The sequence below is a fragment of the Nycticebus coucang genome, chromosome 3 (genome assembly GCF_027406575.1).
Source record: "Nycticebus coucang isolate mNycCou1 chromosome 3, mNycCou1.pri, whole genome shotgun sequence".
NCBI lineage: Eukaryota > Metazoa > Chordata > Mammalia > Primates > Lorisidae > Nycticebus > Nycticebus coucang.
This window is the reverse complement of record NC_069782.1, coordinates 71,320,690-71,336,873: the sequence shown is the minus strand read 5'-3', so window position 1 is coordinate 71,336,873 and position 16,184 is coordinate 71,320,690. Positions and strand designations below refer to the sequence as shown.

Below are 16,184 nucleotides of genomic sequence, written 5' to 3'. Positions count from 1 at the left end.
GTTACAAAAGCCTAGCACAGTGTATACACATTGGCCCAGAAATTCAACTTGTAGATATTTATTCAATAAAAGTGAGGATGGATGTGAGTGAAGATTCAGCTCTGGAATGTACCTCACGGAGGCAGTGGGAAGAATGACTGGACCTGGGGACTAAAGACTGGCTGCATGGGGCAAGGCCCTCTTTCTCTCTGAGGCTGTTTCTTCATCTGTAAAATGGAAGTATAAGGATACCCAAAACCCGAACATGAGAAATATCAGCCTGGCACATAATAAATGTTCAACAAATGGGAAGTTAGCAAAAAAGCCTTAATTGAAATGACTATGAGCAGCCAGAAGACAAGTGGGCAAAGGAGAAGAACCAAAGCTTCTCAGATAAGGAGCTAAAAACAACTCCTAAACTTCCAGGCTACAGGTGGAGAGCTCCCTGGAGACTGCTGTTGAAAGAACAAACACACATACTTTAAATCCTGAGATTTCCCAGTTTGGTATTTACCCATGCAAACCTGCACTTGCAAGAAAAGTTTGTACAATGTTGTTTCTTGTGGCATTAACTGTCAGTATAGAAGACAAGAAACCAAACACCCATTTGTTAGGTTCTAATTAAATAGATTCAGAAGCCCATGCACAATCCCTCGTCCCCAGTTGCAAATGTCTAAATATTCTGATACCCAGAAGTCTTTCTAAAACTGTTTAACCATTTATTCAAGTTAATGTTAATATTGACAAGTTTATCCGTAGGGATTGACCATAGGTTGCTGCCGCAGATCAGCCAGGGAGTGTATTAGCTATTGCTGTGTATCAAACTACCCCAAAATTATACCCATCTTTCAGAACCCTTGCTGGTGGTGGATCTAAGGCCCCCATCACTATAATCTGCCTTTCCAGGTTGAAACAAGAAATAGTAGCTGCTGGCAGGCATTGAAACCTGGTGTTAGAGATGAGACAAAAATTCATCCCAATTTCAGCTCCTGAGAGCTGAGCCCATGTGCATGTCACAGCCTGGATTTACAGTCTTTCTGTGGCTCAGACACATTCGGTAGCTTCCCATCACCCTTGTTCACCATGATCTTGGCCATTCTAGCTGGGTCAGCAGACAAATAGCTTGCTGTTTCATCCACAAACCCTCACTCATGACAATCACATATACTCTGCACAGACTCCCAAGTCCCCAGTCCTTCTCCCAGCAATTCACTAAAAGGGCTCAGAAGTCTGTGAGGGCCTCACCTGACTCTACTCCTGGTCTGTGTCCCCTTGGCTGCTTCCCCTTGCTCCTTCTCCCATGGGGCCTCAGCATAGCCAGCCAGAGTGCAGGATACATCACTGGCACCAAGGGCCTTTTTCAATTCTGAAACAAGAGATAAATTCCGGGACACATATGGGGAAACCCAGGCATTAAACAGCTTCCATGCATTTTTACAGAAAGAAAACACATGTCTCAACCAGGAATCCTAAACAAGTGACTAACATGGGGCCTCTCTCCATACTTGTGCCTGGGGCAGACATTCCTGACTAATCCCTGCACTCTTCATTGAGCTAGCTCAAACTTCTAATATGCTGTTCTGGGCAGACATCACAAATCAATTGAAGATGGAAACTCTCAAGAACAGTAAAGTCTGTAGGAACAGAAACTCATTGAAGTTACCCATTTCTGGATTAATTCTGTAGTTACAGAATAGCTTTTTTCAACATAAAACTTCTGCTGTTCTAAGGAAACTCGGTTCTTGTTTGAAGACCAAAGACACATCCTCACCCTATTCCCTCACTCCCAGGACCCCACCATCTCTGAGTTTCTTTGACCTCTCTGACTGCACCTTCTTTGTTCCTTCTTCTTTGTATCCTTCAAATATGGGGTCTTTGAGACTCATCTCTGTACTCCACACATGCTCCCTAGATGTGGCCCCCTCTCATGCACTTAGTGACATCTCAAGCTAACAGCTTTGACACCTCTAGCTCCCACCTTGACTCCACTCCTGTTCTGTGTCCCTGTGGCTGCTTTCCCTTGTTTGAGACTGTTCTTTGCACCCAGGACTGTGGCCTCAGCCTCCTTCCTAGCTTCCAGTCTGGCTTCTATTACCTTTAGCTCACACATTCCCCATGGCTCCCCATTGCCTGCACAATAAAGTCTAAATCTCTCAGTTGTCATTCAAAGCACCTGCAAATCCACTCCAGAAGCTTCCAGCCTACCATCCCTGGTGGAGCACCAGCTCCACAGATGCTGCCATTCCCTGAATCATCACTGCCTAATGTTCACTCCACATAGTGCACACATTTCAGTGGTCCTGGGTATAGGTTCATGAATGAAGCGACAAGCCAGAAGGCAGAAAGATGTTTCTGGAGCCACTTCCAAGCCCAGGAGCTCCTAGGAGCCATAACCCAAGTCTGAGAACTCTTGGGACTCTCAATTCCAGCCCAGAGAAAAACAGGGAGTGGTTTTGAGCGAATAAATGAAAATGTCTAGCTTTAGTTTTTGAACTCTGCCTCTTTCTCATTTTGGGAACTCCTACACATACCTCAAAGCCTCACTCCAGTACTCCCTCCTGTAAAGAGATTCCATCACTGCCCTTCTGAGTTCCTCTACCCTTGGAGCCCCGCTGGCCCATTCCTGACCTGAGGTTAAAGGGCAAGTATGGGGTTCATCACATATAGCCAGGGACATCCAAGGGAAACCAGGTTACCCTAAGCCAGTGGTTCTCAACCTGTGGGTTGCAACCCACAGGAACTGTATTAAAGGCCCGCGGCATTAGGAAGGTTGAGAACCACTGCCGTAAGCCATGGCAGGGCAGGGCTCACCTTGATTGATTCTCTGCAGCAAAACCCTCTGGATGATATCCTCATAGATGCCCTCAGTGGTCAGGGCCTGGCTGCCCACAGCAAGGACATCCCCCTCAAACTCAGGCAGCTCCTGGAACCAGAGTGGATTAGGGGCTAGGCTGAAAGAGAGGGCCACTGGAGGCCCATGACATAGAGTTGAGCCCCAGCCCCAGCACTGATAATCTGGGGGGCTTTGGGTCTCAGTTGTATTATCTTTAAAATTAGCTCCTTAAAACATATTCCCTAGGGTGTTGTAAAGATTAAGGGGATTAATGGGACAAAATAAATCACATCTCACAGGGAATAGAGAGAGTGTCTCAACTGGAACCTCCCACAGACACTTCCTCTAGAGCTGCAGTCTCCAAGCTTTTGAAACCACCAGGGACTGGTTTCATAGAAGACAATTTTTCCATGGACTGGGGCAGTGGGGGAGGGATGAGACAGAAGTCAGAGCTCAGGTGCTTCTCCCCACTGACAGCTGCCCTCCTACTTCAGGATTCTGCCCTGCCTCCTCCCATCCTGCCCCCGACAGCCTGATGTGAGCAATGGGGAGTGGCTGTGAATACAGATGAAGGTTCCCTCACTTGCCCACTGCTCACCTCCTGCTGTGTAGCCTGGTTCCTAACAGACCATAGACGGGTAGTGGTCCTTGGCCCAGGGGTTGACTACAGCTCTAGAGGACGCTGTTAGTACATGCATCAGACCCTCAGCTGGTGCCCCTGGCTTGTGTGCCGAGGTCCTCTGACATCCCCCTCATCTCCTCACCCACTCACTCATTGAGCTCCAGCCACACTCATCCCCTCACCGTTTCTTCAACTCACTTGGTACAGTCTGGCCTTAGGGCCTTTGCACATTCTATTCCCTCTACCTGGAATGCCCTTCCAGGAACATGGCTTGCACTTCAGTCAACTGCTTCCCAAGCATCATTTCTCACCTGGCAACCCCCCACCCAACACATACCTATCCTATCCATATGCCTCCTCCCTTCTCATGTATGACTTCATGATATGCAGCAGATGGGACCCACACCAAATCATGGCAGACACAGGGGAAAGAGAGCATTGTCACGGAGGAAGCAGAGGGCACCGAACCCAGCCCCGGGGTTTGGGGAACAAAAGTCTCTGATGATCTCAGAGCATTCTCTCCACTTTATAGAGAGACATAGATATACAGTCACACTGTGTAGGACCTGCCTGTGTTCCCTCCCCCATGAGCTCACCTTTTTGCAGCTTGGCTCAAGCTGACTCAGCACAAAAGGCAAGAAAATGCACAACACCCAGCCCCGAATGAACTTCCTCTGCGCCGACCTGCTGTCTGACTCGAACTTCTGCATGACATACCCAGTGGCCTGTTGAGTAACCACCTGAGTACCCAGGCCAACTGCCACCCGCTCCCCACAGACCTCACCTTTAGCACACGCCCCCTGACTTTCTCCAGCTGCTGGGCAGCCTGGTCACAGTCCAGGGCTGTGGTCAGACACTGGTCAGCCAGTTGCAGGAAGGTGGCCACGGCATCAGCCATGAGCTGTGGGAGGAGGTGCCTTGCTGACCACATGCTCTAGCTTCCTGGGCCTCATGTCCGCCTGACTTAGCCCTTCTCAGCATCCAGTCAGCTACCTCCCTGCAACCTCCTCCTCTTATCTCAGGACCTGGCTAGGGGTTGGCGGTCCAGTCTGTGGCGGCTTATGTGCAAGCTGGCAGAAAGCCCCATTCTTCTGGGTGCCCAGATGGGGGAGTAGATATGCAACCAGAACTCAGCCTCCTCTGAGGCTGAACAACTGTGCCAGGCAGCACAGGGTCATCTCACTCCCTACCATCTTCACTCACCATGTCATCAGCAGATATCATCTCCTTGGCCTTCTTGCTTCTCCCCACTGACAGCTGCCCTCCTACTTCAGGATTCTGCCCTGCCTCCTCCCATCCTGCCCCCGACAGCCTGTGTTTCCTAAGCCTTGAATCCAGTTATGCCTCTCCCCTGCTCACACACCTTCTGTGGCTCCCCACTATCCTTAGGACAGAAGCCAGCCTCTTAGCCCTGTACTCAAGGCCCTGCCCAATCTGCCCACACACCTTGTCCATCCATCTTTACCTTTCTGCTCTCCCTTGAAATGCAATCTCTAAATTGCTTCATGTCTCCCAAATGGAGATGAGTTCTTTCAAAACTGTTCCTTCTACCCAGACTTCATCTACCCCCATTCTTCGCACCACTGTCTCAGCTTGGAAGTCCCCACCACAGCCCTGTCTACCACATATGGTCACTCCCTGGTTACAAGCTCATGTCCACATGAGACTGGAAGCCCAGTGAGTGAGGGCCAGGTCTGTCTCAGTCATCAAGGTCACCCCAGGGCACACTTGGCAACTGCTCACTTGAGGCTGCTGCTCTTGCTTGGCATCTTCCCAGCCTCCTGCTCACCCTCACCTGCTGTGAGAGATCCTGGGTCCCAAACACTAAGCTCCGTATCCCCAGAAAGCCGAATGGTGCCACCAGCTGCCCCAAGTGCTCCTGCCTCCGCTCAGCCTCTCGGTAGCATGTCTGCATCAGCTCTGGGTCCCATGGCATCTCCCCGAATGAGTAAACCTGTGCTCCAGAGGCAGTTGGTAAAGAAAAATACTGTCCATTGGTAGAAATGCAAGGCCAAGGACCCCACAGCCAAGTGACCAGAAGAGAAACACAAATGGAAATACATCCTGCCTTTGTTGTCAGCAAAGAAATTAGCTTATATCAAAGTGACAATGAACTATGATGTAATGGACATAAAGTGGTAAAAAAAAAACCCTCCAAAATTATAACAAGCAGTGCTGGCACAACTGACAGGAAATGAGCACACTTGGTCCCTGTTAGACACAGATCTATGAACACTACCTGACAGTGGTGTTGGGCCTTGGGGATGCAGAAATGGAGTTCTCTAACTCAATCTCTGCTTACAAATTGGAGGAGATAAATTATAGACAACCATCCACAGCGGGATATAAGTGATGCGGTGATCAAGGAAGCACAGGCAACTGCAGGCACTGAAAGGAACCATGGACAGTTCCTAAAGAAGATGATTATGAAACAGAGGCTTAACAATGAATTGAAGTTGCCTGACACATAGTAACTGTAGTTACCTGCATTGAGCAGAAGTCTCTGGCTCAAGGGAAAAGATTGGCCATTGCTCAACAGGGGAAGGGAAGGAAGAGGAGTTTGGGGGAAAGATGACCCTAGACTGATTTTGCTAAAGTGTTGCTCTTGTTATCTGACTCCTTTCCACCCACGTTTCAACTGGGCCCTATGACCATAGCCTAGTGAGGATGAGGGATTCACCAGGGTCCACAATAAGTAAACAGCAGCCTAGAACAAAATTCAGAGAGTTTACAAACAGTAAAGATGCAAGATTCATGCAACTCTTCTGTAAAGTGACCACATTACCCAGCAGCCGGATGAACCCCTACCCACCAGAGCTCACCTCCCTGCGCAGTCGCGCACCCGAGGGGTTCTGGCGCAAATGGCTACACAGGCAGTCCATGCCCTGGGTTAGGAGGCTCCGGACCAGTTCAAGCACGGCTTCCACGGTGCTCAGCAGCGTCCGTGTGACTTGGGGCAGCTGCGTGTCCACCTTTCGGCGAAGGCACGACTCGAGCAGGCCCTGGACATCCGCTGGGAATAGAAGACACTGCCCTGGAGTGTCCTCCCCAAGGTGCACCACGGATGGGGGATAGACGGGGACTTTGGGCACAGCAGGGTGTGGTGGGTGGGAGCGCGAACTCTGAGCACCCTCTTCTAGCCCATTTTTTTGGTGAGAAAACTGAGGTTCGGAAAGGCTCGCATCTGCAGTAAGGGTACATCTACACCTGGGAGGTAGAGCTGGGCATTCGAACCCGGGTCTCTCTTTCTTACTGAACAGAGATGGGGCCACCTTGACACGCCCCCGCCCGTGTCTCCGCCTTCGGTCCACCAGTCTCCCAACCCCATTTTGCCTTCTTCCTCTCTGGCCAGCCTACCCCCAGACCCTCATTCTCTGGCCCGCCTCCTGACCTCGCCCCTTCCAGCCTCAGCCTCCAGGCCACCACCACTCCCCATTTAGGCCACGCCCTCAGACCCGCCCTTTCTTTTCTCCAGCACAGCACCCTCCAGACCTCGGTGTCCGTGAGACAGACTCTAGGTCCTGTCCTCTACCCATTCCCTGCTCCCTTCTATTCCCCAGGCCCTTTACCCAGCCCCCGCCTGTCCTTGCCCGGCCCAAGGCCCCCGCCCATTTATCAATAAGACACACCCCTTCCTCCAGGCCCAGCCCCGAGCCTCACTTCGCAGCTGTCCTGCCACGCGAGCTCTCAGCTGCAGAATGTGGTCCACGTCTGGGCGGATAGTCCTTTCTAGGGACTCGAGCAGTTCGTCCTTTTCAGGCTGGAAGGCGCGGAGCCCCGCAGACACCCTGGCCAGGACAACCGAGTGGACGGCGTCCAGAAGCTGCCCACAGAGGTCGAGGGGACCCCACACAGACCAAGAGTGTGGGAAAGAGACACGACACGGGAAGAGGAACAGACAGAGACGCAGAGACCGGGAGAGAATTTAGGCGACAGTCGTGGAGAGGGGAACCCTGAGCTCCCGGGTCCAGACCCCATCTCCCCGCCCTGAGCACCTCGGTCCAGGCCCAGGCACGGGCGCGGCCGGCTCCCCGCCGGCCTGGCAGGGTCTGGGCTCGCAGCTCCGGCAGCAGCTCCCGCATCAGCACCGCGGTTAACACCTGTCGGAGATGGGGCTGTAGGCACAGTGGCCAGCAAGAAAGGGTCCTGAGAGTCCCGTTGCAGCCTATGGGGTACTGACCTCAGCGTCCGAGCCCAGGGTCGTGTCGTCGTAGCCAAAGTGGCCTTGATGCTGCCGGTGGAGTCGGACGGCGTCCAGGAAGGCCCGGGCAGCAGGGGCTTGGCTTCGCTGCAGGACTAGGAGAGGCGGCTCCTCAGTGCCCTCCAGCCCCTCCCCTGCCTGGCTTCTCATGGGAGGAAGCCCTCCGCTTTGCCAGGTCCCCAAACACCCAAGTTTCACCCACTTCTGGAACTTTGAACAAGCAGTGCCCTCCGCAGGGAACGCACTGCCTCTGGTGCTCCACCAACCTATAAGGCACCTTTATTTAACTTAGGGTCTTAGGAAAAAGAGCTTTCTACTTGTGGCTACAGCCCCATGACCAATAAATCAGGCTATACTGAGGCTCCAAGATGCTCCTCCACTTGTGTACAACAACGTGGCCAACTGTATGTGTCTGCACTGTTCTTCTTCCCCTGGCTGGTCCCTCATCTTTTGTAGAACCCAGCTTCCCCTCCTCTGGGAAGCCAGTTCTGGTCACCCCCAAGCTGAGCTCCTACAGGGCCTGGCAGTTGTTCCTGTTATAGTCCTGGTCACTCATAACTGCCCAGTGCCCCTTTTGTCTCCCCTGACAACCTGTTTATGGGTAAGGAAATTGCAGCTTGCAGCCAGCAAGGGCAGAACTGTCTAACCCTAAACCCCAAGCTCCACCACTGCCTAATACTTCTTGGCACCCACCTGTGCCCCGAAGCCGAATGCCACCCTGCAGGGCTAGCCTCCAGGCACGCTGTGCCTCCCTAGTGGTTGCAGAGAAGCAGAGGTGATGACGAAAGGGGTGATGCAGGAACAGAGGGAAGTTCACGGGCGCTTCCAAGAGAAAGTCAGAATTTTCCTGTGTATGGTCCCCTAAAAACAGATAGAGGAGGTCATATTTTTTATACATTCGTGCACTATGAGAAAATACCGATGAAATGTACAGCAACCCCAGGCGTGGGCAGTTGCCCAGTAATCATGATCACATCCTTATAGTTGCCATCCTTATTCCAACAGGGTTAGGAGACACAGTCCTGGCAGAAGCAGGGCCACTTTCCTCCCTTGTATGCCCAAGGCAGACATCACCAATCCATCCCAGCACTGTTTCCCAGCCTCAGCATCCTTCTGATTACAGTGCGTCTGGCAGCCACCTCCAATCTGTCCAAATAGGGATGGGATCAGAGCCCTCTCTGCTGTGAGGCTCTGGACTCAGCCAGACTTTGTGGCTGAAGGAAAGGATGCAATTCTGGCTTTGCCCTTTATTAACTGTGCAAAATGTCCTCATCTGTGGAATGGGGAAGTTAGTGATGGGACCCCATCACTGCTGGGCAGACTCAGTGAGATAATAGCTCTCACTGAGATAGGTCTTATACTGAGCACTTACTAAGTACATGCCCCAAATTCTTGCTCCTTACCCTAATCCTTTTTCTGTACCATGTTGTGATGAAAGAGAGAAAGGAAAGGAGAGAGATAAAGGAGGAGGGAGAGAGAAAGGGGGAGAGAGGGAGAGGAGAGAGAGGGGGAGGAGAGAAAGAGAAAGAGAGAGAGAGAGATATCTCCACTGAATGGTGCACCCAGAGCCAACTCTGTATAATTTTCCTTCTGGTCAGTGCCCATCTCCCCACATGCATGCTGATACCAGGTTTTATTGTTTTTATCCTTTGATATTTTGATTCTGGTCCTTTGACCTAATTCTCCTTCTCACCCCGGTGAGAGTGGGTTTTTCTTCCCAGAGCAAGGCCGCTCACCCCAGAGCAATGCTGCAATTCTGGAGATATTTTTGGTTGTCAGACCTGGAGTGGGGGGATGGTACTGGCATCAAGTGAGTGGAGGCCAGGGATGCTGCTCAACATCCTACAATGCACAGGACAGGCTCACACGGCAAAGAATGATCTGGTTCCAAATATCAACAGTGATAAGGTAGAAAAACCTGCTCTTAGAGACCCCAGGGGCTTACCAGAGGAACCTGGGCAGAAAGCATCCAAAAGGCGGAGATATTCACGCTGGGAAGTCAGGAGAGTGTACCCTGTTAGGGCTACGGAGCCAAGGGGATGACTCCCACTTTCATATTCCTACAAAAGTACCCAAAAGACCAACTTTGGACAGGTCTAAACTGTGAATTTCGTGTCCAAACTGAAAGATCAAGGGAAGATTTCAGATTAGCTGGGAAGTCTTCTGTCCCTCCATCCCTCTCTTTTTTTCTCCTCTCTCCCCCACCTGCCCACTTTGCCCTCCATACCTTCCTCTCCCACCTTCTCTCTCCCCCTTCCTGCCTTTCGTTCCCCATAGTCAGAGCATCCAGTGTTCACTGGCTCACTATGCACTGGCCTAGTCCCAAGTGCTGTCTGAGGATCAACCCATTGAATCCTCAAAGCCTTACACAGTGTGGAACATCATCAACCCATTTCATGGAGGTGGCAACTGAGTGCCAGGGAAGGAGTGAGCTACCCACGCTCCTCAACTGGGAACCCCAGGGGTCCCAGTGTGACTTGCAAAGACCTGAAGAGTTTAAACCACAGCATCAATACTGACCATGAATCTGACCACAATCCTACCCCTGGCCTGGGTTTGATTTACCCACCTGGCAAAGCTGGGGATGGGGCAGGTTGGTTGCCTACCCCAGGCCAAACATGTATGGGCCCTCAGTTCATACCGGGTAATTGAAAGAGGTGGGGACTATGCTGGGAGATGGGCTCCAAAGCCATTCTGGGGAGGTGGTGGATGGAGGGATCTGGAAGCAGAAGGTATGCAGGCCACCCCTTTACCTCCTCGTGGCTGAACCACTCAAGGCGGCCGTCCCCACGCAGAACGCAGAAGATCGGCTGCCACCGGGGTGGATTACCCTGAAGCTGGATCAGGGATCCTCGGTGTTCACGAACTCGGGGCAGCTTCTGCAAGAGGAGAAACCGGAAAGTGTCATAGCAATTATTCTTTATCACACATGACCACAGTATGCACTTATTTGCTGCACTTAGGAATATTAACTAATTTCATCCTCCCCATTACTTGGAAGCATATCTTGTCCCATTGAGACTCAGATGAGACCCCAACCCTGGCTCACATAACTGCAGCGAGCAAGTGACCCTTAAGGAAAGGACTCAGCTAAGTGGTGGCTGGGTTCTTGACCCACTAAAGCCATGCTGATTTTGTGGTATATTATTACACTCTCTTCCTAGCGCATGTCAGAAGTTATCCTACAGCATGAACTTGTTTGGGGTCTTCTATTTTTTTCATTAATTTCTTTATTGTTGTTGTTTGGGGTCTTCTATCTCCCATCAGTCTGGGAACCCTGGAGGCCAGAACAGAGATCTGTCTCCGACACTGCTGTATCCTCAATGCCCCGCCTGTCATGTGGCATAAATTAGATGCTCGGTGAATGTTTATTCAAAGAATTAATATTCAAAGTCACTCCAAGGCAAGGGCAAAGGCCCAAGATCAGAAGGATGGCCTAGGAACGGCTCCCCACTGAGTGCTCCTGCAGCCCTACACACTCAGCCCCCACCCCCAAGGCACCCACTTTGCTGCCCAGCAGCTGGCATCCAGCTGGCTCCTGGGGACCCTGCTCTTGCGAGATGTGCCACAGGATGGAGGCTGCCAGTTGCCCACGGTAGCGAGGCAGAAAGTTCCCCAGCAAGGTGTCCACTTGACCTGCAGGGACAAGGGGACAGTGAGGCAGCCAAATGAATGGGGTCCAGCATACCTTTCTTCCTAGAGAGGGCAAAACAGACAAAGAAGCCATTGGTGGACTCCTATCTTCACATTAAAACTGTTTAATGAGTCCTGCCTAAGTTTCATTCACCCTTAATCCTTCATGCCATGTTTGTGCCCACATGGGGAGGGGGGAATTAAGTGACTCAGGCTTCATTTAGAGTTTCATATAAAGCTGTGATCCCCGAGCCCTGGGCTCCAGTACTGGTCTGTGGCCTGTTAGGAAGCAGGCTGCACAGCAGGAAGTGAGTAGCGGGCAAGCCACTGAAGGTTCATCTGTATTTGCAGTTGCCCCCCATCACTCACATCACTGCCTGAGCTCCACCTCCTGTCTCATCAGCATCACATTCTCCTAAGAGCATGGACCCTACTGTAAAGTGTGCATGCAAGGGGTCTAAGTTGGGCACTTCTTATGAGAACACAATTCCCCCTCCTTTCTGCCTCCCAAGTCCATGGATAAATTGTCTTCCATGGGGCGGTGACTGTGGCTCAAGGAGTAGGGCGCCGGTCCCATATGCCGGAGGTGGCAGGTTCAAACCTAGCCCCGGCCAAAAAAAAGAAAAGAAAAGAAATTGTCTTCCATGAAATTTGTCCCTGGTACCAAAAAAGGTGGGGGACCAATGGAATAAAGCATACAGTTTCATGAGCTTTGGTGCAATTACACACCTGTGCAACCATCACTACAATCCACATAATGAACAGACCCATCATGCCTGAAAAGTTCCTTGTGCCCTTTACCTGGGGAGATTTTTACAAGTTTTTAAAAGATCGAAGAAACTTTCTGGGGTGATGGAAGTATTCTGTATCCTAATCTAGGAGGTTAGTCAAACAAGTGTTAAAGTTCTTCAAGCTGTTCCTTTAAGATGTGTGCCCTTGACTATATATATAAAACATACTTCTATCCTGCTGCTTGGAATATGGACCTGATTGCTGGAACTCCAGCAGACATTCTGTGCTATGAGGTGAAGTTGGGCACAGAAGGCACAAGTGGCAGAGCCACAACATGGAAGGAGTTCATAATCTTTTGCCAGACTGTTTATCTCTACACCCATCTCTAGGAGAAAGAAAGAAATCTTCATCTTGTTTAAGTTGTTACAGAAAAAAAAAAGCTACCAAGAGTAACTCATTGAATCCATATGACCAGCCCCATGAGGTAGGCATTGTTGTTACCCTTGTTTTACAGACAAGAGAATCAGGCCCAGAGAGGTTAAGTTATTCACCCGAGGTCATACAGTGAGTGAGACAGGATCAGAGTGTGAATTTGGACCGTCTTTTTGCAAGATATCCCACTCGCCTTGGCACATGCCGTTCCCCCTATACAGAATGCTCTTCTTCTCTTATCTCACCCCTGCCAACTCCATCACACTTTTGCAGCCCTGGCTTGACTATTGTTCCCTCAGTGGATGGTCACCTGTCCCTCTCCCCATGACTCTCATCATGCTTTCCCAGGCAACTGCCTTTGTGTAACAATGACTTGATCTGCTTTCCTGGTCTATATTGTAAGCCTACAAGGTGGGGGCTGGTATCAAACCACAGTATTCCCAGCACCCAGTATACAGTAGATATTCAACCTGTGTATAAAGAGAACAGGAGGACTCAAGTAACACTGAATCTGGCAACAATCTCTTTTAGTCTCAAGCTGGGAACTGACCCTCGGGCTCCAGGGTCCATGCCAAGGGGCCTGCTAGTCTTTATCTGCCAAGAGGACAATTTAGGGAGGGCTTTGCTGTGCCCAGGATGACGCCCACCTGACCCCATGTCCCCCACCCCAAGCCCCTGCCCTGAATAGGGTTACCGGATTTATCAAATAAAAATACACCAGTTGATGTTGTCTACGTGGAATTCAGTTGATGTTGTCTACGTGGATCAGTAGGGCATCCTGTGTGTGTCACTAGCCTAGCCTGAACCACTCTAGTGCCCGCCTGGACTCTCACCCGGTCCCCACCCTAGCTTCTCACCCTTCAGGCACTGCTGCTGCTGCTTATTCAGGAGACTTGAGGGCCGCCCGCCCATGCTGCCGCTGTCTCCGTTGTCTCCGGGGGATTCCTGGGAGCCAGGACACTGGGGCACACGGGAGTAGTGTGGCTGCCGGCTGGCCAGCGGCCTGGATGATGCTGAAGTGTGGAAGCCACGCCCTGCCACGCCCCCACCACGCCTCACACTGCACCTGCGTCCTCCCGGATCCCCTGGGGCCAAGGCTGTGGCAGAGCTGGTTTCTGTAGGGGCTGCCCTGGTTGAGAATGTGGGAGAGAAAAAGTCCTAGCCTGGCTGTCTTGGAGGAGGGACGCAGGGCAGACATCTGGCAGGACGGGTCAGCAGTCAATGTATGGAGTCCTGGAAAGGGGGATAGGCAGGGATGGGGCATATAATTACAGGTGCCACCGCCACCACCCACACACACACACTCTACCAACCTTGAACAGCAGGGGAGGGAAGCTGGGTCCCTAGAGGGTCCAGCCCTGACCCTGGTGCCCCAGGCTGGAGAGACAGAATTGGAGAGACCCTACCAGACTTTGTCTGGGGTCAGTGCTTAGGCAGGAAGAGCAAGTGCTGAGGTCTCAGAGAAGGGGAGACCCCAGGAGGGAGGAGCAGAGGCTTACAGGGGACACCGATTCTTCACCCTGATTCCTTTCTCAGGCCCCCCAACACTATCCCTACCCCCACCAACCCATTACCTGGGCTCCATTGCACTTTCCTTTTCTTGTTAAGAGACAGGGTTCTCACTATGTCCCCCAGGTTGTTCTTGAACTCCTGGCCTGAAATCATCCTTCTGCCTTGGCCTCCTGGTAACTAGGACTACAAGTGCCATACTGAGCTCTTAATTTAGATATTTTAAGGTTTCTAGAAGGCATCTCTCTTTCAGGGCCCAGCCCCCATCTCTAGTACCCACCCCACTCAGTCCTGACCTCTCAGGCTCCCTATCACCCTCCAGGGAAACACCACAGAAGCACTGGCTCTGGTCTCTCCTCAAGCCATTGGGGCCTACTCAGCTGCCTGCAGCTACCTGGGTCGCCATGGTCCCCTGACACCCGAAAGGCCAATCTGGTGTCTGGACCACCCTTCCTACTGCTTCTCATACCTGGTCACCTAGGCTTCATCCCCCGGGATGGGACACCAGGCTCTTGGAGAGTGGACCTTTTCCCTCTAGACTGGTCCGGCACATCCTTTGTGTCCCAGCACTGGGCCAGATCTTGTTAGTCAGGTGTCTCCACCCCTTCACCTGTTCCATGCCTGGCACAGAACACCCTTCAGTTCTTGTTGAGTGAATGAACAAACGAAAGAGTAGGGGACCCAGTCTGCACTCCAAGCTGAAAGGTGATTGAATGGAGCCATCACAGGCTTTCTCATGAGGGGAGTGTTGAGTCATGAGTGTGTGATCTAGCATTGGCTTAGGGAGTGGGGTGGTGCCCTAAAGACTTCTCAAGGACACTGGATGTACTCTGGGGGCAGGGCTACCAGCTGGCAAAAGGAAAGCACAGACTGTGGCCCCTCAGGAGCAAGACTCCCAGGGAGCCTGCAAGGGCGGGCAGTTCATCAGTGCACAGAGAACATGTGTCCCCACAGTATCCAGTGCTCCTGTTGGCCTCAGTAGTAGAATCCCTGATTATAGTAGAGACAATGGTTGTTCAGTCAACAATAAATTTCCCAGTCTTCCTTGCTGTTATATAGGGCTATGCAACATAGTATGGCCGTTAAGATGTGATCAGAAGTGTCTTGAGTGAATCCTGGGATGTTCCTTTGTTATGAATCTCCATCTCCTCTTCCTCCTTCAGTGACTGAAATATGGATGTAATGGCTAGAGCATAAGCAGCCACCATGGACCATGAGGTGGACCCCATGCAATAACAACGGCATAGAAACAATGTAGAAGGAGCTGGGGTAGCCAAGAAGTTCATGACATTGCTCCACCAGCCCTGACTGACCTATCCCCAGAGAAAGAGCTAAACCCCCATTTTGTTTAAGCCCCCAGTAACATCATATTATGTACACATATGTGCACATATATGTGTGTATATATATATATATATATACACACACACTTTTTTTTTTTTTTTTTTTTGGTGCAACAAAGTCTCATTCTATTGCCCAGGCCTAGAAGGCTGTGGCATCAGCCTAGCTCACACTCTGGGGTTCAAGTGATCCTCCTTGTCTCAGCTTCCAAGTAGCTGGGACTACAGGTGCCTGCCATGATGCCCAGTTAATTTTATTTTAGTAGAGACAGGAACTTACTCTTGCCAGAGTTCAAGACAACATCTGAGCTCAAGGGATCCTCCCACCTCTCCCACACTGCTAGGATTACAGGCATGAGTCCTCAGCTCTGAATGTTATCTTCACTAATGCTTCAGGATTCATTTCTTCTTTCTTTCTTTCTTTTTTGAGACAGAGTGTCACTCTGTCGCCCTCAGTAGAGTGCTGTGGTGTCATAGCTCACAGCAACCTCAAACTCCTGGGCTTAAGTGATTCTCTTGCCTCACCCTCCCAAGTAGTTGGTACTATAGTCGCCTACCACAACTCCCGGCTATTTTTTGGTTGTAGTTGTCATTATTGTTTGACAGTTGGCAGGCCCGGGCTGGGTTCAAACCTGCCAGCTCTTGTGTATGTGGCTGGCACCCTAGCCACTGAGCTACAGGTGCTGAGCCCATTTCTTCTTCCAGCAAATATCATTCCACACCAGCCCCTGAACTAAGTGTTGAGGACACAAAAATATGCAAAACAGACAACATCCAGCCAAAGCTCCATCCAACATCCCCATGGAGCTTTGGTCAGCAGGGGAACAGAATTAATACACCAACAAAACTGATAGATAATTATAAGGCTAAGGGAGAAAAATGGAAGAGGGGACAGAAAATATC

At 51.1% G+C, this 16,184-nt stretch overlaps 1 protein-coding gene across 6 annotated transcripts; it reads right to left on the bottom strand.

The window, feature by feature from the left end:
* Window positions 1-288: 288 nt before the first annotated feature.
* NIBAN3 (niban apoptosis regulator 3) lies at window positions 289-13,420 on the bottom strand. 6 transcript variants are annotated; one of them, XR_008378986.1, is made up of 16 exons: window positions 13,290-13,344; window positions 11,141-11,271; window positions 10,389-10,514; window positions 9,581-9,695; window positions 8,329-8,496; window positions 7,615-7,730; window positions 7,430-7,534; window positions 7,095-7,257; window positions 6,257-6,447; window positions 5,230-5,388; window positions 4,219-4,335; window positions 4,031-4,138; window positions 2,791-2,902; window positions 2,511-2,607; window positions 1,225-1,345; window positions 289-434 (listed from the first exon to the last, which is right to left on the bottom strand). XR_008378986.1 is itself a non-coding variant. In XM_053585677.1 (15 exons), the coding sequence occupies exons 1-15, from the start codon at window positions 13,342-13,344 to the stop codon at window positions 407-409; spliced, it is 1,815 nt and encodes a 604-aa protein (XP_053441652.1). In that variant the 5' UTR covers window positions 13,345-13,420; the 3' UTR covers window positions 289-406. The 6 variants fall into 6 exon arrangements, 4 of the variants coding, with proteins under 4 accessions (XP_053441652.1, XP_053441653.1, XP_053441654.1 ...); XM_053585677.1 differs by lacking the exon at window positions 2,511-2,607 and having other exon boundaries at window positions 13,290-13,420; XM_053585680.1 differs by lacking the exons at window positions 289-434; window positions 2,511-2,607 and adding an exon at window positions 456-1,191 and having other exon boundaries at window positions 1,235-1,345; window positions 13,290-13,420.
* Between the last annotated feature and the right edge of the window lie 2,764 nt (window positions 13,421-16,184).